The following is a 24,564-nucleotide window of genomic DNA, read 5'->3' as shown; positions in this document are numbered from 1 at the left end:
TTTTTTCTTCAAACTCCCCACTGTAAACCTCAGCTATACAAATGCCACGTTGACTCTGCAGGTAGCATGTATTGTGGTCATGAAGTCCACCGCAAAGTGTGGCGGTGTCATGTCATAATATTTACAGTATGAATTCATAGAGTGTGACGTGCACACTAACGCGCTTTGTCCACTAACAGAAAAGACTGTGTGGTTAAAGATCATAAGCTTGTGCGGGTAGTGGCTGCGGGATGTTTTCGGTGATCGTCGGCCTTTAGCATGTTAGCGTTTGGCCTCGTGTGTGCTCGACATGGCCGCGTGTGGCTTGGTGTCGGTTGCTACGGAAGCCAAAACATACATTTTGCCTTCTTTGTATGCCCACCGAGCAGGATCCAGTCGTGGGTGGAAAGCCGCCTCGTAGCCCCATCTTGTCTCGGAGGCCCGCTAGAGGTCGAAGGGTAGGGGGACACGTCTTTGTCTCTTGGTGAACTCTGCTCACTGGAACTGTCGCGTAAGGTTGCTTTAAAGTGACACCACGTTTCAGGAAGGAATCTCAAGCCGATGCTTGTTGCTGAGAAATTATTATACCTGATATGTGAGGCTTTCTTCATACAGGCCCAAGAATAGGCCTGCATTCTAATAAAAGGTTATGATGCTGTTTGTTGTTAATATATAAAAACAAAATTTAGTGTTTCTTTATGGTATCCTAATAACATTGCTTATATTGTTAATACATTGTATGTAATACTACTTTACCGCGACTTTATTATATGAAGTAATTTCACACAAACACACATAATACATTTTGATGAATTTTTTACTCCTTTATCTTCAAAATATACATTTTTAATTAAAAAATTATTTGTCTATGTGTGTCTATGTTTGTATATGTCTATATGTCATTTAGATTTTTACTTATTTAAAAGATATCCTACATTTTTTGGGCAATGCTATCATACTGTTTATGATTTTTTAAATCAGTTTTAACATAAATTTAAAAAAGATTTCAAAAATATAATTTTGATTTTGTTGTTTCTGTTGTTGGAGTCAGTGTTGTAAAATGTTTTTGCTTAATAGTGTTACATACACTATATACATCAGCTTTACAGATGCCATGCTATGTTATTTCAGGTTATGTGATATTATGTTAGGTTATCTTATGTTATGTTGTTATGAATCTCGCCCCCCCCCCCCCCCACACACACACTAAAAATATTCCTGAATGACACTTGTGATCCGTGAACAAAATGCTACTTTAACCGTTTTTTCTAAAACATTTTCTTTCGTTTTCAGCGACTAGTCCAGGAAGCTCTCCACGGCGGAGGAGATCCGTAAGTAATGTTTACTGTACACTGCAAATTTTCACTATGGAATTTTAATAATAGTTATCCAATTAAGTATTGACTAAAGAGGGTAGTGAATGATTAATGTTTGTTTGCAACATAGCTTCCAGGCGGTGTACAACTACGCGCCGCGCAACGAAGATGAGCTGGAGCTGAGGGAGGGCGACGTTGTCGACGTGATGGAGAAGTGTGACGATGGATGGTTTGTTGGTAAGCAAAGACACACAAAGTGATTTATCATTATTATTATTAAAAATACATCTTTCAAATTAGTCATTTTGGGAGGATCAATAAATTGAAAACTCTGCTTTGGGTACAAAGTCCAGGGGGGGTCTAATGTAGAAATTCGGGAGGAATTGGCCTTCTGATATGTTCCTGTGTGTTATATGTGTCCAATTAATCTGTAGAAGATATACATTTCACTTTTTGAATTAAATATTAAAATAGATGAATTTGCCTACCCTGCAGCTAAATGGAAAAAAGTTTCATTGTCTTTATATAATATTATATTATACTTCCAATTTTCCAATTTCCTGAGATGGGGAATATGGCTTTTCAATAGCTGTAACTTAAAATCAACAACATTGTTTTAAAAATAACAATGAAACCGTAAAATATTTATTTTTATTTTTATTTCTGTGAGTAGTGAATCTTTAGAATAGAGTGAACCCATGTTACGTAAACAACTGCATTCAGTAGTTGAATTATTCAACACCAACAAACCACGATAGTATTAGCTTGCGTAATAGCCTAAATAACACACTAGCACAAATTTATGGCTGTCACTTTCAAAGATTTTTAGGATCGGTTATTTTTGTGATTACTCCATTGAAACTGATTCAGTTACTGATTGTGCCATTGTTTTGCAAAGTAAAGGCAGATGTTTGGAAATGTATCATTTTGATTTAGCGCAAACAATAATCAATTTGCTTTCACGAAGCACTCCAGAAATCAGAAAATAATTACAATTGAGAAGCTGGAATCAGAATTTGGACAGTTTTTAGTTAAACAACGGTTCTAAACCATTACACAATTCTTAAAATAGTTGTCGATTAGTTTGATAATTGATTAGTTGTGGATTAATCAATTCATCATTTTGACACCTCAACACAAAATTGATGACATCACGCACAGGCAAAGTCTAATCTATGATTAAAAAAAGTATGATTGAAGGGGAAAAAAAATCAATGTCACAAATACTCATTTTGTTTATTAAGGAATCGGCAACAGTGAAGTACAATTAGCACATTTAAATCTTTTTGGGTGTTTTTAAGTGATGCTCAGTGTAAGTAAATAAATTGACACAAGATGGCACTAAACCCACAGAATACAAGTAAAATGGAACCCTCATCACAACATTTGCCATCTAAAAATGTTTAATTTAGGTCACGTATGCTTATCACGTTTTATTGTCCTTAATTGTTTACGAAGGGACGTCTCGTCGAAGCAAGTTGTTCGGAACCTTCCCAGGAAACTACGTGAAGCAGCTACCGTGAATAATTCCTCGCCCCGCTATCCTCAGCACAGAAGTGTGTGCGTGTGTGCGTGTGTGTATGGCGACACAGCTCTCACTAGCCATCTTCAACAGAAGACCTCGTTAGTACAAGTATTTTGTTGTTTTTAACTCTTTGTATGCTCGTTTTTATGGTCACGGACAAGCCGGGGGGGAAAAACACTTTATTCCTTGTTTTTGTGCTGCATCACGCATTTTGGGTTTTGTTTGTTTCGCACCCCAAAGACATTCAACGATGAACTATGTGCTATGCTACATGCGCAAATGTCACCGGTTCACCCTCACCGCTAGTGTTTATGCACTTTAACCAATTTGTGTTTGTTTGATTGACGTCCGATTTCACCTCAGAAGAAGAACGTCTGTCAGTATCGGAGGGCTTGTCACTTTTTCTGTTTTTGTATTTATTAGCGCTCCCACACTAGGGGATAGCATCGCTTTTTTCTTTATTTGTAATTATTCAATTATGCAACCGAATCCACTTTGGAAGGATTGTTTATATTAACATAAATTAGGCGGCATCCCAGGAAAAAAGCATCTTAACAAGCTTGACACTCATTATTGTTATATTCTTATTTAAAAGCCAACAGAAACATTGTTGTTTATATATATATATATATATATATATATATATATATATATATATATATATATATATATATACACACACACACATAATTCTTCAAGAGAATATTCAACAAACATTAATTAAATTTTTAAATCAATGTTATTATCTTCATCCTAGAGTGACGATCATTATTTAAAATCACACACGTTTTTAACAACTTAAAATCGCAAAAGTTTTAGGCTTTTTGTTGTTGTTTTTGTTGGATTTCCTTGATCTTTTTTTTTTTTTCAAAAACAAACAAGTTTGTTTATTTTCTTTTTGTTTCTTTTATCTTCTAAAAAACTCTGTGATAAAAATTTGGTGATGTGTAGTACAAGTTTGAAATTGCACAGTGGCGATATACAATGGTGCGGTAATCATGTTTTCTTTTATGATTATTGTATTGTGTAACTCTGTCCAACAAAAGGCATGTTTTGTCAATGTATGTCTAAACCGTTACCAGTTTTTATTTTTTATTTTTTTTATTATTATCAATACAAAACAGAATAATTTGTGTTTCGGATCTATATGTTTTAAGTCAAAATTTGGAGTTGCGTGTTTTTGTCTGCTATAGAGCAGTGTGCTAATTAAGACAAGCTGCCATGGATTGTAGGCTGTCAGTTAGTTCTACAGATTACATACATTTGCAGGTTTCCCACCAAGGGGTGTTCGAAATATATTTAAAACCACATCTTACCTGTGACGCCACACAAAGGATTTTTATTTTTGGACACTGACTATCGTTGAAGCACCTTAAGATATATTATTTTTTATCATAAATTCACATTGTGTTGCTCACATTTCAGTGTGTGTGGGTGTGTGTGTGTGTTTTTCTATGCCTTTTGTATGTTGTCAACATCCACCTGCTTTATAAAAACTCACTCACTCTTGGCTTTATTCTTATTTCTTCTTTTGCCTTTGTTCTTTCCTATCAACAGCGCCATCCTGTGGTTGTGTTTTTTTACACCATTTTTTCATGACTGAACACCGCCTTAAAAAAAACTAGCTCGATAGCCATGTAACATGTGACAAATGCAAAAAAAACAAACATGAATAATAATGTAGTGAAAACAGCTTATTTAAAAACAAATCACACATGCGCACACACAAGTGTCAAGTATTTCTACTTTGCATTTTACGTGGCTGTGTTATTAATAAACGCTTAGATTTATGATCTTATTCCTTTCATTGTGATTTATGAAACGTCGGATGTGTCAAATTTGCATTTGCAAATGTTGATTTTGTCATTTTAACACTGATGTCATAAAAGCCTCCTGGAAATGTGACAAGTTTAACAAAAAACAGCATTTATTTGGGGTCTTTAACATTGTTGGATTATATTATTTTGTACAACTCCCAGTGGTTGGCAGTAATAACACATTATTTAAGTTTGACACAGGGTCACCACTGCAAGAGTGGTGTATTCTTTTTCTGAACTGTCATTACTATAAATTACAACGCATGGTAAAAAGTAAAGACGTTTTTTTTAAATCAGCGTCAAAAATATTGTAAGGTACACAAAAAGCCATCGCTGATTAAAATTCGCTGTTGACCAGTGTAATCAAACAGTATCGCATGTGTGTTGGCACTAGCGCTAACATTAGAATTCGGAGTTTTAGAAACAAAAATAATCACTAAGATCCATGATGTACCAGCATAACAACATAGCATAAGTGTTTGGAAAATTATGAATTTAAATAATGCGACAGTGTCATGTGTCTTAGCGTTACCTAAGCTTTCAAGCGGGAAACCATCCCAAATTTTTTTTCAAGAGTCTGCTATGCAGGCCCACTAGTTAAAACAAGGTCATGTCATCTTCCAATCCGCTTATCCTGTACAGGGTCGCAGGGAGGTGCTGGATCCTATCCCAGCTGACGATGGGCGAAAGGCAGACTACACCCCGAACTGGCCTCCAGCCAGTGGCAGGGCACACACAGACACCATCACTGAGCGGGAACCGATCCCACGCTGTCCGCACTCAACTCGGGCGTGTGTACCACTACAGCATCAGTGACCCCTAAAAACAAGTTATTCTGATGAATATTGCGTTTGTGGAATAAGAGTTAATCCTCCTGTTTTTAGCCTTCTCCGGGGGGGCGGCCATTTTGTCACTTCAGTCGACTGAAAATGACATCACAGTTGCTCAGGTAGCGACCAATCACAGCTCACCTGTGTTCTGAAGCTGAGCCGTGATTGGTCCTTATCTGAGCCCTGAGCATCTGTGATGTCATTTTCAGTCGACGGAAGTGACAAAATGGCCACCCCCTGAGATGGCTAAAAACAGGTGGATTTTGCTGCTTAGCTCATATTCCACAAACGCAATACTAATCAGAATGACGTGTTTCAACTAGTGGTCCTACATAGAACATATTCATGAAAAAATGTGTTTTCGTCGCCTTCCATTTTAAAGGGTTAGCACTGCAACATAGATGCTATTTAGCGTTAGCATTAAGCTATCGAACCATCACTTGTATCTCAATGCACCACTGCAACACTGAGCTTTGTGGTCAAGTTCAGCTCTTTTGGATACCACAGGAACCAAAAACCAACTACAAATCCAACGGCATTAAGAAAATATCCCTTAATCCATTTTTTTTAGAAGGGTTGGATTCAAGGATGCTGGGCGGCCCTCCAAGCCGGTGCGGAGGGGGCGTCCTGGCTGGTCCACAGTGTTCCTGCGGGACCTCTGAGCAAGAGCGGGCAGACCAAAAAAGGAGAGGAGTGAAGAGGGGAGCTGGAGGGGGGGCCATCAGACTGTAAACTGTTTGGAGATGATTTTTGATGGGGTGAGGAAGGTGAGGGGGTGGGGGTGGGGGGGTACCCTCACATCAGTTAAGCATTCGGAACAAGAACGGAGTGTACAGCGCAGCCAAAACCCAATGGACCAATGGAGTTCCTGTTTGGGGGTGGGAGCACGTCTGACCCCCCCCCCCCCCGCCCCCCTGCAGTCGGCCCCTCCCTTGCTCTTTGATATCACTGCACCCTCCGACTCCCCTCAGTTTGTCAGGACGTCGCCGTTGAAAGGGGCCATGTCGTTCAAGGTGGTCCTGAACGGGCCGGCCCCCTGGGGCTTCCGTCTGGTGGGCGGCAAGGACTTCAACCAGCCACTGACCATCTCCAGGGTGAGTTTGTGATTTGATTCTTTGCTCTTTTCTAGAATCTTCTAAAAAGTTGTGGGGGGTGGGGTTCTTACAAAAATGGGTGTGGCTTTGCACCTGTGCCAGTGTGTTTGCTGTAGGCTTAGATACAAATAGCAGCTTACGTTACACTCTCACATGCACGCACACACACACACACACACACACACACACACACACACACACACACACACACATATATATATATATATACATATATATATATATATATGCAGTGGATATAAAAAGTTTACACACCCTTGGTCGAGTGCCACATTTTTGTGATTGAAGAACAAGAAACCAAGTTCAGTCGCTTCCTCCCAAAATTCTTCCATCAATGTAAGCAAGCAACTCAATTGAAAAGAAAAGTAATATTTTAAGTGGGCTATCAAACAAGGCCAAATAGAAGATCTGAACTTTATTTGGGGTTAAACAGGCACTTTACATTGCTGATTGTCATTTAACATAAGTTTGAATGGGATTGGTTCATTCTGAGCACAGCGTGTTGTAACCCAGTTGTAAGAGGGTGGGCACACTTGTGCAACCACCTGTTTTTTGTTTTGTCTTGTTTTGTTTTGGTTTTGGTTTTTCGTCAAATGAGTCGTATATGTTCTAGGTCACGTTAACAGTGGGAAAAGTTTGGGGATGTTTTATCTTGCTCCCATTTTTTGTATACTAGAAAAACCCGGCGTTAGAACAGGCCAGGGGTGTGTAGACTTTTTCTATCCACTGAATTACACATAAAAGAAGAATTTTCAAACACATGCTGTAAAAATATCGACTTGGCAATCCAATGTCAAATCATCCAATGGACCCAAAAGTGTACATGAATGGACAAACAGATGCTAATATTGTGTGTTAGTGGACAGACAGTTGTCTGCGTTATGGGTGTTTGTGAATGGATGCATTTATTCGGTTTGTATGTGAATAGACAGGTCTATGGTTACAACACAGCAAGATATGTTTACATCATGCATGTATGTGATTGGACAGACTCACAGTTAAAATGTATGTGACTAGACAGACGGATGTTTCTGTTATGTATGTGAACGGACAAACGGTAGTTTGCATGATGAGTATGTGAATGGACAGATGGAAAATAATGTCATGTGTGAAGGGACTGACTGATTTAACTTGTACGTGAATGGTAGCCATTTTGAAATGACAGGAAGTGTGTATGTCAATGGACAAGAGAGATGTTGTGTGTGAATGGACAAATGTATGTTTAAGACTGTTTATAATGTCTTTATGTGAAGGGACTGACGGATATTTTAACATTGTGTGTATGTCAATGGACAGACTGATGGTTATTATGTGTGTGAATGGACAGAATGATATTTAAATGTTTGCATGAGTGGTCAGACAAGGTTAACATTTTTTTCATGTAAGTGAATGGACAAGCACACGTTTTCTTAGTGTGTGTGTGAATGGACATGCGTATGTTTGCTTTGTGTCTATGTAAATGGACATACAGATGTTCACAATATATTTTTTTTGTGGATGGGCGAGTATCGATACCCGGTGTCGGATTCATGTATCGGGTACTTGTGAAAGTGGTAGTCAACCCAAACATGTTATGTTCTATGCAAGCCCACTAGTTGAAACAAGGCATTCTAATAAATATTACGTTTATGGAATAAGAGTTAATCCACCCGTTTTTAGCCATCTCTGGGGGCGGCTATTTTGTCACTTCTGTCTACTGACATGATATCACAGTTGCCCAGGGCTCAGGTAATGACCAATCACAGCTGTACTATTTTATGAAGCTGAGCCATGATTGGTTGTTATCTGATCATTTGTGATGTCATTTTCAGTCAACCTAAGTGACAAAATGGCCGCCCCCTGAGATGGCTAAAAAAGCCTTTCCCCTTTAAAGCGGAAGTCAACACAAACATATTTTTTTCAAGAATATGTTCCCAGCAGGCCCACTAGTTGAAACAGGGCATTCTGATTAATTTTGTGTTTGTGGAATATAAATTAAGCAGCAAAATGCACTCATTTTTAGCCATCTCTGGGGGCGGCCATTTTGTCGTGTCGACTGAAAATGACATCACAACTCTTCACAACGACCAATCACAGCTGACCTGTTTTCTGAATCTGAGCCGTGATTGGTCGTTGTGAAGAGTTGTGATGTCATTTTCAGTCGACAAGACAAAATGGCCGCCCTCATCTAGAGATGGCTAAAAATAAGTGGATTAACACTTATTCACAATATTTATCAGAATGCCCTGTTTCAACTAGTGGGCTTGCATAGAACATATTATTGAAAAAGAAATGTCTGCGTTGCCTTCCCCTTTAAGGCAGAAAGAAAAAAAAAAATCTGATGTTGAATTGACAGTAGTTGGCGATTCATCATGTGCGCCACAAAGACAGAAAGGTCTTCGTTCCGAATGATCTGTCACTTTTGATTAAAATGTTATTTATCATAAGTACTAGTAGCATCGGTACTTGGTATCAGTGAGTACTCAAGAGTAAATACTCAGACTGGAATCGGTGTGAAATACAGTGTTATCGAACATCCTTGCATAATATAGGTACACCAAAAAAGACCCGGAAGGCTCCAAAAGACAAAATGACAAGATCCTTTTTGTAAGTGACGAGAGCAAAATCTAACATCGGTAAAACAAATACACGACACGAATAATGCAAGTTGGAAAGCACATTCGCAGCATGTACGACATGTGAAGAGTGACACAAGAGCAGGAACATTACAACAATTTAGATGCGATTCGATCTTCTAATCCATCACCAGCGCCCACCCGCTATTTTTAGGAAAAGACATCAGGAACAACTGAAGCCATCATTTCAAGGCCACTCTGTTAGTGTGTACGTGTGTGCGTGCGAGTGTGTCTGTGCGCGTGCCTGTGTGCATGCGTGTGTGTGTGCGTGTGCGTGTGTCCACTGCCTTTTTAGGACAGGAACAGCACCTCCTGGTCTTTATGGGCCGCCAGGAGAATGTAAACACAAGTGATGGCTATGTGTGTCTTTTTTCCTTAAAGAGATACACACACGCTTTAATTGTGTGAATGCTAAACGTCACCATTATTTATATTCTGCCAGTTTTTGCCATTCTACTCCCATTTTTCTACAAGACCTACGATTTGTAGACAATGTTATTTTGGCGGGCTATGAACTTGCATTTGATGAAGGGGGCTTAATTGTCAGTTGTACGCAGACATCATTTTTTTAATTAATTTTTTTTATTTTATTTAATTTTTTGTTTTTTGGGAGGTTTTTTTTCACCAAAATGGACTGATGAAAATAATTTGCAAATTTTAACACAACTAAAGGTGTGTGAATGAATAAAAAAAAAAAAAATTAAACATTTGGTCAAAACTTTTCATAAACTATCAAATGATACAAATAATAGTACCATAATCATAATCACAGTAATCAATCAATCAATCAAACTTCATTTGTACAGCGCTTTTCATACATTATCATGCAACTCAAAGTGCTTCACGTTGTTAAAAATCAACCCCCAAGCCCCCAATATACCCACCCACAATAATAATACTTATAACACTCAAAATAATAATGATAATAACAATAATACATAGTGTTTCAAAAAACCTTTTAAAATTCAAAATGTCAAGTTTTTTAAAATTATGTTTCATTTTTGGCATTCATAAAAAAAATTAAAAAAACACTTATATGGGAAAAATATTTTCAAAAAGTCCATTATTTTTGTGCCATTTTGTTATTATTATTACTTTCTATTTAACTGGAAGAAAAACTAACAGTTATTATTACTGCTATAGTCTGGAGATTTTTTTTTCAAGATGAAAGGAAGAATTTGGACAAAAATGAATAAATAAACAGTGTTGTTCCGGCATTGGAAAGTCGTGGCTAGGAACTTATTTCTTTGGCGTTTCATCTCTGCTTTATTTTACTTTCAATGCAATACAGACACATTACCAGCACATAAACATATAAAAACATAACATAAATATCGACAGTATTTAGCTGTTAACATACTCCTCAGTATGCAGTGGTGTTTATTTTGGAGACTCAAGTGATCCCTAGAGGAAACATCTCCTTATTTGTTTGCCAGATGCTAGCTCATGTTCAACAGCTGCATGCTAATTTTGGCAGCATGACAGCTAGAACAAAGCCTCGTGTATCCTCTATGTCTGCATTTTGTCTTTAAGATTCCATTTTATACTGTAAACTGAATAATTAAGTTCAATATTGACAAATTCGGGGGGGGGGGATTCTATTGGATTTATGCAAAATTTCTTACAGGTTCTTCATACATCCATTTTCTCTTTGGAGACAGAATTTTATGGAATTTATGAAAATATATTTTTTTTGTATCCCATATCTGTATTCACACCTTTCCTTGGCCAACCAATTTCCACAGAAATTGTACAACATGTTCTTTTGTCGAACGAACGGGTTGATGCAACGAGCAACACGTTAATGTGGGAATCATATATTGCACATTGCTTTTGCTAACAAATAAATACCTGTGGAAATCTTAATCACGTCGTGTTTTCTGTGGAAATCGCATCATATATATATATTCATTTTTATGCTAATGTGCAAGCAAGTGAATAAAGCTCCTTGGTGGAGGTTTAAAAATAACACATAAAAGTAAAACTGGAGACGATGTTGCTAAGTTGTCAAATGTGTTGCATGGAGAGAATCCAAACAGAAACAAAACAAAAGGGGAAAAAAAAACCCAAAAACGTTTCTGACATTCCGAGCGAGAAAACATCCGATGTGTGCCGTAAATCAGCACTGCCTCTTTGGAATCTACTTTCAAGGGCTTATTTATAGTCACATGACCTCATTGTGTGTGCGGGTATGTGTGTGTTTGCCTGCGTATGTGTGTGTGTGTGTGTGTGTGTGTGTGTGTGTGTGCGTTCAGTAATGTAATAAGGTCACGCCCTCGTGCATCGGGAGCCAGAATGTTCTTTGGCATCCTTTGGGTTGATCTTCTGCGACCTCTCATTAGCCTTCTCTGATCTGATAGCAGATACTGTCTGATACAGTCCGGGGGAGAAATAAGGTCGTGCACCAACTCAGTTGGGGCTGCACTGGTTAAAAAGTTTAGGAATGGATTTTCTAAGACAGGTGTGTCAAACTCATTTTTGGCCCGGGCCCAATTTTAGTAACAGATTCCCCTCAGAGGGACGTTTTTACTGCAATTTGTGTGAATGCTGAAATAATGAACAAAATAATATGGATGACATATGGAATGATACAGAATGATATTTGATTATTGGTATGGGAATGAATGGGGATTTTTTTTAAATTGTTCCTAAGGTGAATTGAATGAGTTGAATGTTTTGAATTTCAAATTCTTGGTTGAAAATGTGGAATTTTGGCAACGCTGTGAATTTTTGAAATTACAAAAATAATAGCCTGCAATGGCTTGAATTTCTTGAATACCAATATGTTGAAATTAGAATAATATGGATTGGATGAATATGATGATGGACGTAATTTAAAGCGGAATTCAACCCAAACACATTTTTGGCGGCCGACATGTTTTTTAAAGCTAAGCCGTGATTGGTCGTTACCTGAGCGCTGAGCAGTTGTGATGTCATTTTCAGTCGACAGAAGTGACAAAATGGCCGCCCCAAAACTCTTATTCCACAAGCAAATTTTTTTTGTTGTAAAAAATTCAAAATAAATTGCCATAAAACGCTCATGCTTGGTCTTGTTTTTGGTGTGTTATAGTCCCACAGAAGAAAAAAACACGAGCAGCAAAGTTTGACATGTTTTTATTGAACAAAAAGCTTGTTTTGTCTGCTTTGTATTCAGAAATCTGTGGTTTTGGTGGCTAACCCATGTTCTGCTGCTGATTACTACAGAACGGAAATAGCTAGAGACAAACTTTTTTTTTTTTTTTTTACTCTTTCTTTTTGTAGGTTCACGGCTTATATTATTACAGATCGCAATATTCTGCGAGTCTTCAAAAATGAGTCAAAATGGAGAATGGGCTACGAGGGTGTGCAATGTGACCGGTCTGTTCTTCCTGGTAGATCACACCCGGCAGCAAGGCATCCGTGGCCGATCTTTGCGCTGGCGACCTGATCGTGGCCATCGACGGTGCCTCTGCCGCCGACATGCTGCACTGCGATGCGCAGAACAAAATCAAAGAGGCGACCCATCAGCTCTCGCTCACCGTGGAAAGGTGAGCGGTCTCTCGTCTTAGCATCGCCTTGAAAGGAAAAACATGGAGGCGCAAAACTATAAACATGTCGTACTACTTGTCAGACTGAGCACATATTTGTTGGCTGCAATTTTTGATCCTTCAACCCACATTTTGTAGGTTTCTCTCGAAGATTTAATCCTAGTAATATACAACCCATTGAGTGATCGATATTTTTAAAACTATATTCTATATAATTTCTTTTTTAAAAATGTGTATCCCAAAACAGTGAGCGATCGTCCCTCGTTTTAGATTTTAAAACAAACAATGAAACAATCCTAATTTCTATAATGAGCAAAACTCATTCCAAAATTTAAAAAAAAAAATAAATCTAGGAAGTGGTTTAACGTTTTAAAGCCTGTTCGGAATGGAGTGAATATTTGTTTTAAGTTTTTTAGAGTTGAAGATGCAACATTAAGAAAATGTATTTATAATTTTTTTTGTTTTACAGTAAAACTTTCATTTTTTAAATATTTTAGAATATGTTTTCCAAGATATTCTCAAAAATTGGTAAATTCTGTATTTATTGGAGTTAACTCAAACTGTTTTTAACCCTACAAAATACAAGGGAAAAAATCATTTAATACAGATTTAAATACACTGTATAGAAAAGATAGTGTTTGCCAAAATGATTACACATTTTGAAAACTCTTTAAAAAAAAAAAAAAGAGAGAAACATTTATTTTACTTCCCCCAAAAATGAAATTTTGAGAACAAAAAGACGTTAAAACTGATTCCATTTTTTACAAGAAAAAAAAAAGCACAATTTCCCAAGATAATTCTCATTAACTAAATTATTGGGCAATCAAATTCATTCATGGGGTGGTGGACAAAACGGTTTCCAAAGAAAATTCAACATGTGGGGTGGAGGGATACATTGGTTGTTAGTTGTTTTGTTGTTTGTTTTGTTTTTTGTTTACCATGAATTGTTTTTTTTGTAAATATAAACATTGTAAATACCAACAAAAAAGCTGCTCTCTTTTTTTGTGTGTTTGTTTGTTTCTTTATTTCTTTTATAATGGTTTAACCATATTTATGGTGTTGTTAGAAGCGAAGCTAAACTGTGGTCGCCGCGGGTGACGGAGGACGGCAAAGTCAGTCCCTTTAAGCTCAACCTGGAAGCCGAGCCACAGGTGAGTAGGAAAAGCCGTGAAATCATTTTTACAGTCTCCTCCAAAAGTCTGGGCAGTTTTAACGGGTAAATCCCAAAGCCAAAAAACAAGCACTATCTAATATTTAAGCAATCAATCTAAAAGGCAACACCTGAGCCAATAGAAACTCCCATCAGTCACAAGTTCCAATACTTTTGCTCACTTGAAAAGTGGGCGGCTTCATACAAAAAGTGCTCTGTCCTGAGTTCTTTCACACTTCAAAAATGTATGTAAATATCATATATCATGACATAAAAGCTGCAATTGACCACTTTAGTCTCATATTCAGCCTTTGCCCTGGAAGACAAATGTCTCCAGGATACGCCAAAAACAAAGTTCCAATACTTTTGGAGGGGGGTGTATATATATGGTACCCACACTTGCCAGATGAATTGGTTCTGTCCGTTCATTCATTTGACGACTGTGACCTTTTGACCTTTGGCGCAGGAGTACAAGGCCATCGGTGCGGCGCACAACCGGCGAGCTCAGCCGTTCGTGGCGGCGGCCAACCTCGACGACACGCGTCAGGTGGTCAGCACCACCTACAACACGCCCATCGGGCTCTACTCCTCCGGAAACATCCAGGACGCCATGGAGGGGCAGATGAAAGGATTCGTGCAGCCCAAGCACGAAAGGTCAACACGCTTCACCTTTCTACGACACAACAACAACAAAAAAAACACATACAAAAAAAAAAAAAAAAAAAAAAATCATAATTATAATCATAAACATATAGTAGTTAATGGTCATGTTTAAAAAGTTCTCATGTGCTTGACATTTTTACGTTACATACCAATTTTATATTCAATAATTATTCAATGTATCACCCACCCCAAAAAAAATAAATAATTCCAAATGTTTACATTTGGTGAGCAATTTAAAAATACTTGTTTTCTGAAAGATGGTTTAATATTTGGAGTTTTTTCCAAATCAAAAATTGTAAAAAAAAAAAATAATAATAATAATAAATCCAAAGTGTTAATGTTCAAATGCTCAATTCTTACACTGCTGCTTTTTAACACCATCATGATGGTGAGTTTTTGTCAGTGGTGCCTGTTTTCAAACGTTTGAGAACCGTTAGTGGAGAGCACGTCATCCTTTCAATGCATTCACAAGTCTTTCGGTCCTCTGTCTGATGTACGGCGCGTCGCTATGACGATATAAATATACATCAGTCCAAGCTTTGGTGTTAGGTAATCTGATGAAGAAGCAATAAATCCGTTGTTCCAGGCCATTTCCTGCTTACATGGGCCACGTCGGGAATGCGGAGTCGCACTTAGCACGTCGAGAGATGTGACGGGCGGACATTTTAGGGCAGAATGGATGACGCATTATTTGTCCTTTGCGCACTTTACATGATAGACAAGCATCCGATGTAGGTTACTTGCAAGTGAGGAAGGACTGGGTAAGACAGCCTTCATTTTGGTTGACTTGTTATGTAAGGTCAACCCCAACAAAATATTTGCAATAATAGATTCAAGTGGTCCATGATCGAGTGGTTCCACTTGTCCATCTCACGACACCGTCATGTCTATAAGGAAGTGTGTTTTTGTACGGGCAGGGAGGCTCATCATATTTTAATATTTTAACGAACAATTTTCAACATAATATTAGCATTTGTAAAAATCACACTTTGCGAATCCGAAATTTAAGGAACACTATTCAGAAAACTGTAAATGTGTTGATATCCGCACATCTTGTCTTTTATGAGAGATGCACAATACATCAGGTTTAAATGGATGTAAATCGCTTTGATGTTGCTGATTTTTTCTTTCTTTTTTTTTCTTTTGGTTTATAAACTTCTCTAGTTTGGGGAGCAAATCGTTCCTCTTGAAAATGTACCGTTCTTCAATCGTATCATACACAACGAATCGACTTTCATTGGAAAAATGCACCCCCCTAACATATGTATGTGTTTATATGTGTGCATATATATATGTATATATATATATATATATATATATATATATATATATATTCTTTTCAGAAATGAACAAAACAACAGCAAAAACAACAACCAAAGAAAAAAATTAAATACAAGACACAAGAAAATTATTTAAGAAAATATATATATATAAAACATATTTCTAGTTCAGATTTTTCAAATTATTTTCATTTTCAATGTTTTTTATATTACTTGAAAAATGTAAAACGTATATTTTAGCTGAAAAAAAGAGCACTGAAAAATAAAAATAAACTACACATAAATCAATGAACACAAATAAAATATTTATTTGTTGATTTATTTATGACGCAACACAGGGCACGTATAGAGCACGGGCTAAAACATATGTAAAATACGTGACATGCTAACATCCTTTTGACGCTTGTGCACACAGCCCAAGGACGTTGGCTAACATCGAGGACTCGGATGTCTATCGCATGTTGCAGCAGGACCACCAAGAACCGGGACAGCCTCGACAGTCGGGATCCTTCAAGGCGCTGCAGGAATATGTCGAGAGCGACGGTTAGTTCAGAAAAACTCCCAACGGGCAAAGTCCATTTTTGTCATTTTGTTCATATTTTATGGCTGCAATCAAATACAGTATTTGAAATTGTCATATTCCATTAATTGGATTATACTATACAACATTATATTCTTAGGTGCCCTTGTATTCATCACCGTAGCTTGCTTGAAGTATTTTATGTATTTCACCACTAGGCAAATACTGCATGATTAAATGTGACTGAATGAAATAATTGAATGACGTTCTGAATTATGCTGAAATGTGGCGTGGCGTGTATCGTTGCAGGCACCAAGCCGATGGTGACCAGGACTGTGAAGGCGCCCACCACCAAACCCAGCGCACCTGCCGGAAACCTGCAGAAACTTCCCATCTGCGACAAGTGTGGAAACGGCATTGTGTGAGTGTTACATTTACATGCTATACTCTATTATTATTTCACATTAAAAGTGAATATTGTATTACAGTGATATGGACCAAGCCCTGTCACAAGTAGAAAAAAAAATCACAGAAAAAATGACACTCCCTTAAAAGACTTGTAATTGCGTCTGATGCCACGAGATGGCAGCAAAGCACTTAAACAGGATCATCAAACATCAACACCATGCATCTAGCTTGTACACAATCATGAAATAATGGTACATACATTTATTTAGTAGTTACATTTTATAGTTTCATCAAATATTTATATGTAGTTATCATGAATTATTTTTTTTATTAATATTTATTATAACATATTTATTTTAAATAAACTGTTCTGCTCAAACAAAAATATGTATGTATTAAATATGATTTAATATTTAGACTGCATATGTATTCCCATTTATTTTGTTAGATTTTCACATTTAAGTTAAATTCATTTGCTAAAAACTATTTTTTTTCTTTTCATTTGTATTCCGTATTCACTTTTACCTATTCTCATTCATTTAAAATGTGGTCATGGGATTTCATCTTGTGACCATATTACAAGTAACAGTGACGCCAGCGATGACAACCCTAGAACGGCAAAACGGAAAGGGCATACAGCACCTCCTCACGCCTTGGGTCCATTAGCCGAGGAGCATAAAGAAATATGAAAGAAAGAAATGACATGAAATACTTCCTAAAATGCATGGCTTTTTTTATTGTGCAGGTGTCCCAAATAAAATGTCCTTTGATGTGTTTCTTTTTTGTAATGGTCCAGTGGTACAGTGGTGAAGGCTCGCGACATGTTCCGCCACCCGACTTGCTTTGTGTGCGCCGACTGCGACATCAACCTGAAGCAGAAAGGTTATTTCTTCGTGGAGGGCCAGCTGTACTGCGAGGCCCACGCCCGGACCAGGAGCAGACCCCCGCCGGAAAGTCACGACCTTTAGTTCATGATCGCACCCAGGACAGGACTTAAGGGCCCACGAGGGACACCGCCTGGTCACCGCTTTCCCACCCACCGAAATCACATCGCTTCCTGTTTACCATTGTCCCTATTTCCTGTTTGTGACTCATCATCAAGCCAATAAAGACGCCTCATCCTCTTGCTTTTGATGTTGCAGATCAATAACAAGCACTACAGCCTGATCACTCTTGACTTGCATTTTATTCACAACATAATTGACACCAATGGAATTAGAAAATCACCGACATTTGGATGTCATTCAAAGTCAAAAGCGTTCTTGTCGATAGTGTGGTTGGGACACTGGATGAAATTTGAAGGCATTACTGTTTAGTTTTCTTTTGGGCCACCTGTGTCACTCTTAAAGGGCCGATGGCACTTATAACGAATGGAAAGGTGCACCTGTTGTTATCTAAAAGGGTTGCTTAGCGAATAGAAGATACTTGTAGAGGACGGGATCGTCAAATAGTCCAATGTAAGTTTTGGTTAACTTGTCTAATGGGTAGGGACTTTTTCTATTTGTGTTTTTTTTTTTGTTCTCTTTTGTTCCCTTTTGCTCTTAAAAGGCCAGTAGCACCTGGGGACAAACAGGAAGTCCCTCCTATCATTCAAAACCAACAGGAATTTTCTCAATGGCTGAAAGAGTGAAGAAGATCATTCAAGAGTACCAGGGACCATCGTAAGTGCAACTTGGACTTTGACAGACATGTAAACTCAATTAGATGGCATTTCCTATGCATTTTGGTTACTCTAAAAGGGCTAGTAGCACCCGCAGAGGGGCAGGAAGGTGCTCCAACACACTTTACAATAAGTGGCAATTTGGCAAATACAACTGAACAGTTCTTCAAAAAAGAGGATTCTGGCTCTTTAACGCCACTCTTAGTTGGAGTTAACTGTCAAACAAAACAAAGAGAAATACAGTTTGTGTATTTAAACCAGCCAAACCGCCTAAAGGAAGGCCCCGGCTAGCCGAATGCTAATTAGCATCTGTGTTGCGGTGCTTTAAACCTGTAAGCAGATTGAACACAAATGCTTCAGCAACTTCATGCAGACAGACCATAAAACAGGACTCACAGTCATACTCTTTTATCCAGGCACCAGTTTATAATGGAAAGTGTGATTTAAAACTTGCTAGACTTGTAAGCTGGGGCAGAGACCATTTTTTTCATCTTTTTATGGACGTTGAAGGCCCGGTAGCAGCTGCAGACGTCCAGGAAGGCGCTCCTGTAGTTGCTGTTCATCCAGCCGTAGAGGATGGGGTTGACGAAGGTGGAGCACATGGCCACCACGTGGAAGGCGCTGAAGAGCAGCTTGAAGTCGTCCATGTAGACCACGCGACTGTCGATGTCCACGGCCAGCTGGAAGGCGTGCAGCGGCAGCCAGCTGACGGCAAAGACGGCCACCACCGTCACCAGCATCTTGGTGGTCTTGCGGCGGCGGCGGTGGGCGCGCGACAGGCGGCTGGCGTTCATCTGGCTCAGGTCACAAAAAAATAAAAGGTATTGTCATTAGCAGAAAACTAGGATTTAAAAAAAAGACCATATTTTTTTTCATGTAAACTTTGGGCATCATGGTGCCGAAAAACTATGTTGAAGTGAAATGCGGAGATTAATTTAGACAATAGTAGTGCTTTGCTGCTACCTTGAGGCAACTATTGGCGTCAATCACGCTGAGATTTTCACTATTTGTAGCAGGGCTCCGTCCCAACACTGCACTCCATTTTAGGTTCATACTGAAATTACACGAAAGACCAAAATCCCACACTTTTCGTCAGTAGTACACAGTGAGTAGTTTACTCCTACCTCTGATATTCAGCTTTCTACTAATCTAGGTATGTAGTTTCCTGATGCCACAAGCTGTCAACAAAGTAATATTGTTGTCTATTAGACAAAGCTATGGCCTAACTCGGTAATTCTCAAAAGTGTGGTCTGAGTACTACGAGTGGTACACGGGCTCTAGCTACTATGCGAAAGCATCACTGAATTAAATGCAATTAACATCTACAACATAAATTGAGTAAATGTACTTTTCAGGACTTAAACCTTGACTTCTGTATTTTTTGTATTATATTTTGATGTTGGTCTTTATGGTAATACTTGGAGAGCTAAATATTTTTTGAGTCGGCAACATTCTCAGTTGAACTATTTAATGGATGGCAGAAAGATTGAGACACGGCCATGGAGCCTTATTATGCCAGATGCGGAAGAAGGTCAAACCCCCCCACAATATATTCCTGATATTATACTCTCTGTGTTGGGACGACAATGTGCGACTCCACGGTCTCAACAAATTTATATGTGTGCCAAGGGTGTCTTAGAGAACGGAAGCCAAGTAAAAGCTAGAGAAAAGTCACCACAATATAACGGCCTTGCCCGAGTCACCTATCTAATTATATGCACCAAAGAGGCCTAATCTAACAATCAGTTCACCCCAAAATGAATGAATAGGTGAATGCTGAATCATAAATATGCGGGTAGTTCACCGTATAAAACGTATCTCACCTTGCTCCAGATGCACGCGTAGGCGCCTGTGTTGACAGTCAACGGCAGGCCGTACTGCAGCAGCATCATGGCCAGGCTGTAGTGGGTGCCGCCGCCCGCCTCGGGCCATTTCTCAGCGCACACCCAGATTGACTCGCTGGGCGCCAGGTGCAATGTGGCATACTCGCGGAAGATAGCCAGCGGGCTGGCGAGTAGCGCGCTGACCGCCCATGTGATCGCCACCACCGCGGCGCACGCCCGCCGGGACATGCGCGGCGCGCCATCCGGGCGGCGCGCCACGCTGCGGAGGCGGTCCACCGCAATGACGTTGAGCGTGATCGTGGACACGTGAACGGCGGCGCCCTGAGCGCAGGGCAAGACGAAGCACATCGTCCGGCCGAACGCCCACTCGCCGTGCAGGGTGTACGCCAGCGTGAAAGGCAAGCACAGGGACGCCACCAGGAGGTCGGCGAGAGCCAGATTGGCGATGAAGAAGTTGGTGACGGTGCGCAGGCGGCGGAAGCGGAACACCACGTGGATCACCAGGGCGTTGCCCAGCACACCCAGGCCAATGATGGTGCCGTACGCCAGGATGAGCGCCACGCGCACGGCTGGCAGATTGGTGCTGTCCTTCAGGCCCGGGTAGGCCGCTTCGTCCCCGGCGGGCGCCGTCCCGGCCCAGCAGCAGTTAGCGGAGGGATGGGTTGCCGATGACCGTTGCACTTCGCTTGCGTTGGCAGCGTCCATGGTGCGGCGACCCCATCGGCCAGCCTATGTAACGACCACATTTGACATTTTCACATTTAACGTCAGTCTGTAACAAGTTTGAACAAGTGTTAATAAGTCGTCGCTGTTCGAGACGCTAGAAACGTGTCGCTAACGACGTGACGCCCAGCCTGGTTGTTTTGTTGAAAGGTACCAAAATGGAATGGGTTGTTGAAGTCAACATGGAAATATTCTGGTACATCTGCCACATCTCCGATGAGCCAATTTTGAAGAAACGGTGGGCAAGTCAACCTAAACATATTTTTTTTCAAGAATATCTTCTATGCAAGCCCACTAGTTGAAACGAAGCATTCTGATAAATATTGCGTTTGTGGAATAAGAGTTAATCCACCTGTTTTTAGCCATCTGTGCGAGCGGCCATTTTGTCACTTCTGTCGGCGACCTGTTTTCTTACGCGGAGCCGTGATTGGTCGTTACCTGAGCCCTGAGCAGTTGTGATGTCATTTTCAGTCGACAGAAGCCCGAGATGGCTAAAAAGGGCTGTATTTTGCTTCTTAATTCATATTCCAGAAAAGCAATATTAATCCGAATGCCGTGTTTCAACTAGTGGGCCTGCTGGGAACATATTCTTGAAAAAAAATATATCTTTGGGTTGACTTCCACTTTAAATTAGGAACATAGGTCGGGATCGTCCATGATCTGAAACCCTTAGCATGAATCATATCCCTGCATTTCCTCTGATAACTGCTTCGAGTGAATTTCCTTTTAATCTTTTGGGCTCATCTGAGATTTGAACCACAAGCCTCTTTTAACTAAATCAAGAATCACATTTGTAGTCCCAAGTTGTTTGTGGAAATGATCAACTAAACCATCAGACTCGATCCTGGCCAAGCGCAGCCGGACAACTGTGCGCTCTTCCGCTGCTGCTCTTGACTTGTGCGCAACTTGTACGTGTGGCCGATGCGCGGCCATTTCGACCTGGAATGGACCCGGCCGTACTGGAGTTTTCCCAAACTTCCCAATGGCCACCACATAGCTGGAACACAAACTACATCCCAAGTCATTGGAGTATAGCTCAGCGGTCGAGCATTTGATTACAGATCAAGACAATTCCAATCTGCGAAGCCCCTTTACAGCTCTTTAGAGGTTACAGCTGTTTTTCGGCAAGTTTCAACTCCCCCAGCTAGGGACTGTGACTTTCCTCAGGTTGTGTGTTTCAAGTCTTTTTTTTTAGGGAATGTCCAAATTGTCTCTCTCCCACCAATACCGGGAATTCCTCCATCCCAATTTTTCACCAGTGCAACGGCTTTCACGCTGCCATAAACGCTTTCAAATGGCAGCGCAAATCATCTGACAGAGGTGGGGGGGGGGGGGGGGAACCGCCAGCTCTACTGGACTTTTATGTCTCTAATGAACCCATTTCTGTGAAACGGGCTGAGGAGCCGATAAACAAGAAGGCGGGGATGAGCGAGTGATTTCCACATGGGTCCTCTCGAACCCGAAGTGAGAATGAATCACATAGTGACATCCTGACATTTATTTCACCAACGTAGCCCCCTTTCACACTCTCTGCTTTTTTTTTTTGTCCTGGATGTTGTGTGAAAGGTACCAATAACACCTTTCACACTGACCATTAAATGTTTCCAATGACATTTTTGAAACGTACCAATTAAGAACGTAGGGTTGAATGGCATCATTTTCCATAGATACAGTATGTCAATAAGACTCCGATTAAAAGAAAAAAAAAATGGACAATTTTAAATAGAAAAGGTGGCGATTTTTGTTTTGAAAGTCTTACCTCAATGTGCAAGAATAAGTTGACGTTAAGTCCACGTGCAGGTTGCCATGAAGATGATGAGGATGAAAGGAGAGGCAAAGCAGAGTCAAAGCTTCATCTCTCCTGAAGAGCCGCGTGAAAATGTGATGAGCTACGACTGCTCGTCTCTGCCCCCCCACCCCCACCCACCCACCAGCGCCCACTGCACAGGACGCAAGATGCAGGTTAGATCGTTACATGACTATTACCAACATTTATGTCTTTAACATTTTTCTGTATCCAAAATTAATTATTTTTTACCGTGATAATAAGAGACAATAAATGTACTTTTGGGGGGGGTAGTGTTATTATTTCTCAGCTTAGCGTTTCATTTTCAAATATAGAACTTATACAGTCACTGTTACTGGAATAATGAGAATCAGACATCTCAGAATGAACAGCATTGGAGATAATGAGTGAAAGATTTAAAAACACAAATTAATAATCATTTTTACATGTTTAATTTAAACATTTAATATTTTGATCTATTAGGCTACTCATACAATCTATTCATTAATTTGTCAACCATCATCCAAAATCTACCATTTTAAATGAATGATTACATGCTTAAATGAGCATTTTTATGTCCATTTTTTTTTTAATGAAACCATTCATTCATTCACACCTCAATCCTTTCATTCATCCAATTCATCTGGTTATCTATCCATTCGTTCCCAAAGTAATTCATGCATTCACCTCCTCAATCATCCGCTTTGTGCATACATTGACCCGTTCATGCATTAACACATCCGTCAATAAAGGCATTCATTCACATTCATCCATTATTCATGACTTCAATCATCCTTTCACTCACCCATTCACCCATCCAGCCTTCCCTTCATGTATTCATAATCCCTTTATGAATTCATTTGTTCATTACGAGTGATTTAAGGACATTTAAGGTAGCGCACATGACTCCTCGCCCCTTTCCAAGACGACTTAATAAGAGGAGAACTTTTAAGCTTGAGGTTTTGTACTCCCTCGTATTATTCATACCGTCCGTGTATGGTGAATGATATGTTGCAAGTCCTGTTTGAGGGGGGGAAAAAAAAAAATATCAGCAGGAGAGACAAACAAAAGTCTGATTGATGACTAATTTGAATTTATGATGAGCTATCATAATATTCACATAAAAGTAGAAGTAATTGCAGCAGTCCATGCTGATCCTGTAATGGATTTCAACCTGTCAAAGAGACCATGATGAGGCAGACAGACGATTGATTATTGATCTGTGCCATCCTTCCACTCTAAAACACTCCCACCACAGCACCGCAGGTCGCTTGTAAGCTTTCACTTGATTACACCTTATTCAAGCACATTATCGATCAAGTGTCTGGTGACTCATGACAATTTAGTAGGCCATTGTACCCCAAACATGCTTGAAATGGGTTATTTTACAGCACCTTTGTCAGGAGATTTGGTGCTTCGTGTGTGTGTGTGTGTGTGTGTGTATATATATTAGGGCTGTCAAAATTAAAGCATTAACTATTGAGATTAATCTAAATTTCATAACGCACTCAAAAAAATGAACTCAGTTAAGTCAGTTAAAAGTTTTATTTCCTTCCTGTAGCAGCTGACCTCTGCTCACTGTCGCAAAGATGACTTTTAAGTATTGTATGTATTTTTATCCTATTTAAGTATCGCAAAACATACTGGATCGCAACCTAAATATCGGGATCTGTGTAGTATCCGGGATTCGTCGCAGCCCTGATGGATGAATATTATGTAATGATGTCGTTTCCCAAGATTGCGACATTAATGAGTAGGCTTGTAGTCATCTTCATTTTCTTAATGAGCACGGTTATTTATACAGTCCAG

The 24,564-nt window shown here is 39.5% G+C and overlaps 3 protein-coding genes across 18 annotated transcripts in view; 2 read left to right on the top strand and 1 right to left on the bottom strand.

Moving 5' to 3' along the window:
* Positions 1-4,618, top strand: part of sorbs2a (sorbin and SH3 domain containing 2a) — a 52,194-nt gene extending 47,576 nt beyond the window's left edge. For all 13 annotated transcript variants that reach the window (XM_086034469.1, XM_086034470.1, XM_086034462.1 and 10 more), the window contains 3 exons: positions 1,273-1,310; positions 1,426-1,532; positions 2,754-4,618. In XM_086034469.1, the coding sequence (XP_085890595.1) occupies positions 1,273-1,310; positions 1,426-1,532; positions 2,754-2,818 (210 nt within the window). In that variant the 3' untranslated portion in view covers positions 2,819-4,618. The remainder of the gene's footprint in view (positions 1-1,272; positions 1,311-1,425; positions 1,533-2,753) is intronic.
* Positions 4,619-6,393: 1,775 nt separating this feature from the next.
* On the top strand, positions 6,394-17,869 carry LOC147146427 (PDZ and LIM domain protein 3-like). The gene is made up of 7 exons (XM_086034056.1): positions 6,394-6,561; positions 12,570-12,721; positions 13,788-13,872; positions 14,338-14,525; positions 16,230-16,357; positions 16,644-16,755; positions 17,539-17,869. Exons 1-7 carry the CDS (start codon positions 6,469-6,471, stop codon positions 17,708-17,710), a joined length of 930 nt encoding a protein of 309 aa, XP_085890182.1. The 5' UTR covers positions 6,394-6,468; the 3' UTR covers positions 17,711-17,869.
* Positions 17,870-17,900: 31 nt separating this feature from the next.
* On the bottom strand, positions 17,901-22,836 carry npy2r (neuropeptide Y receptor Y2). Of its 4 annotated transcripts, none has more exons than XM_086034060.1 (3): positions 22,729-22,836; positions 20,226-20,975; positions 17,901-19,200 (listed from the first exon to the last, which is right to left on the bottom strand). In XM_086034060.1, exons 2-3 carry the CDS (start codon positions 20,949-20,951, stop codon positions 18,898-18,900), a joined length of 1,029 nt encoding a protein of 342 aa, XP_085890186.1. In that variant the 5' UTR covers positions 20,952-20,975; positions 22,729-22,836; the 3' UTR covers positions 17,901-18,897. The 4 variants fall into 4 exon arrangements, with proteins under 4 accessions (XP_085890186.1, XP_085890185.1, XP_085890183.1 ...); XM_086034059.1 differs by lacking the exon at positions 22,729-22,836 and adding an exon at positions 21,322-21,357 and having other exon boundaries at positions 17,907-19,196; XM_086034057.1 differs by having other exon boundaries at positions 17,908-19,196.
* Positions 22,837-24,564: the final 1,728 nt, after the last annotated feature.

This window comes from Filicampus tigris, chromosome 6 (assembly GCF_054856515.1).
Source record: "Filicampus tigris isolate MCC_2025a chromosome 6, RoL_Ftig_1.0, whole genome shotgun sequence".
Classification (NCBI taxonomy): domain Eukaryota; kingdom Metazoa; phylum Chordata; class Actinopteri; order Syngnathiformes; family Syngnathidae; genus Filicampus; species Filicampus tigris.
This window is presented reverse-complemented; position numbering and strand designations above follow the sequence as displayed.

Excerpts from the sequence above, each read along its gene's own strand:
- LOC147146427 (XM_086034056.1), top strand. The coding sequence starts at position 6,469 with ATGTCGTTCAAGGTGGTCCTGAACGGGCCGGCCCCCTGGGGCTTCCGT. Across the intron at positions 16,358-16,643 it reads GGAATATGTCGAGAGCGACG|GCACCAAGCCGATGGTGACC; the intron begins GTTAGTTCAGAA and ends GTATCGTTGCAG. Across the intron at positions 16,756-17,538 it reads AAGTGTGGAAACGGCATTGT|TGGTACAGTGGTGAAGGCTC; the intron begins GTGAGTGTTACA and ends GTAATGGTCCAG.
- npy2r (XM_086034057.1), bottom strand. The coding sequence starts at position 20,951 with ATGGACGCTGCCAACGCAAGCGAAGTGCAACGGTCATCGGCAACCCAT. Across the intron at positions 19,197-20,225 it reads ACGCGTGCATCTGGAGCAAG|ATGAACGCCAGCCGCCTGTC; the intron begins GTGAGATACGTT and ends GACCTGAGCCAG.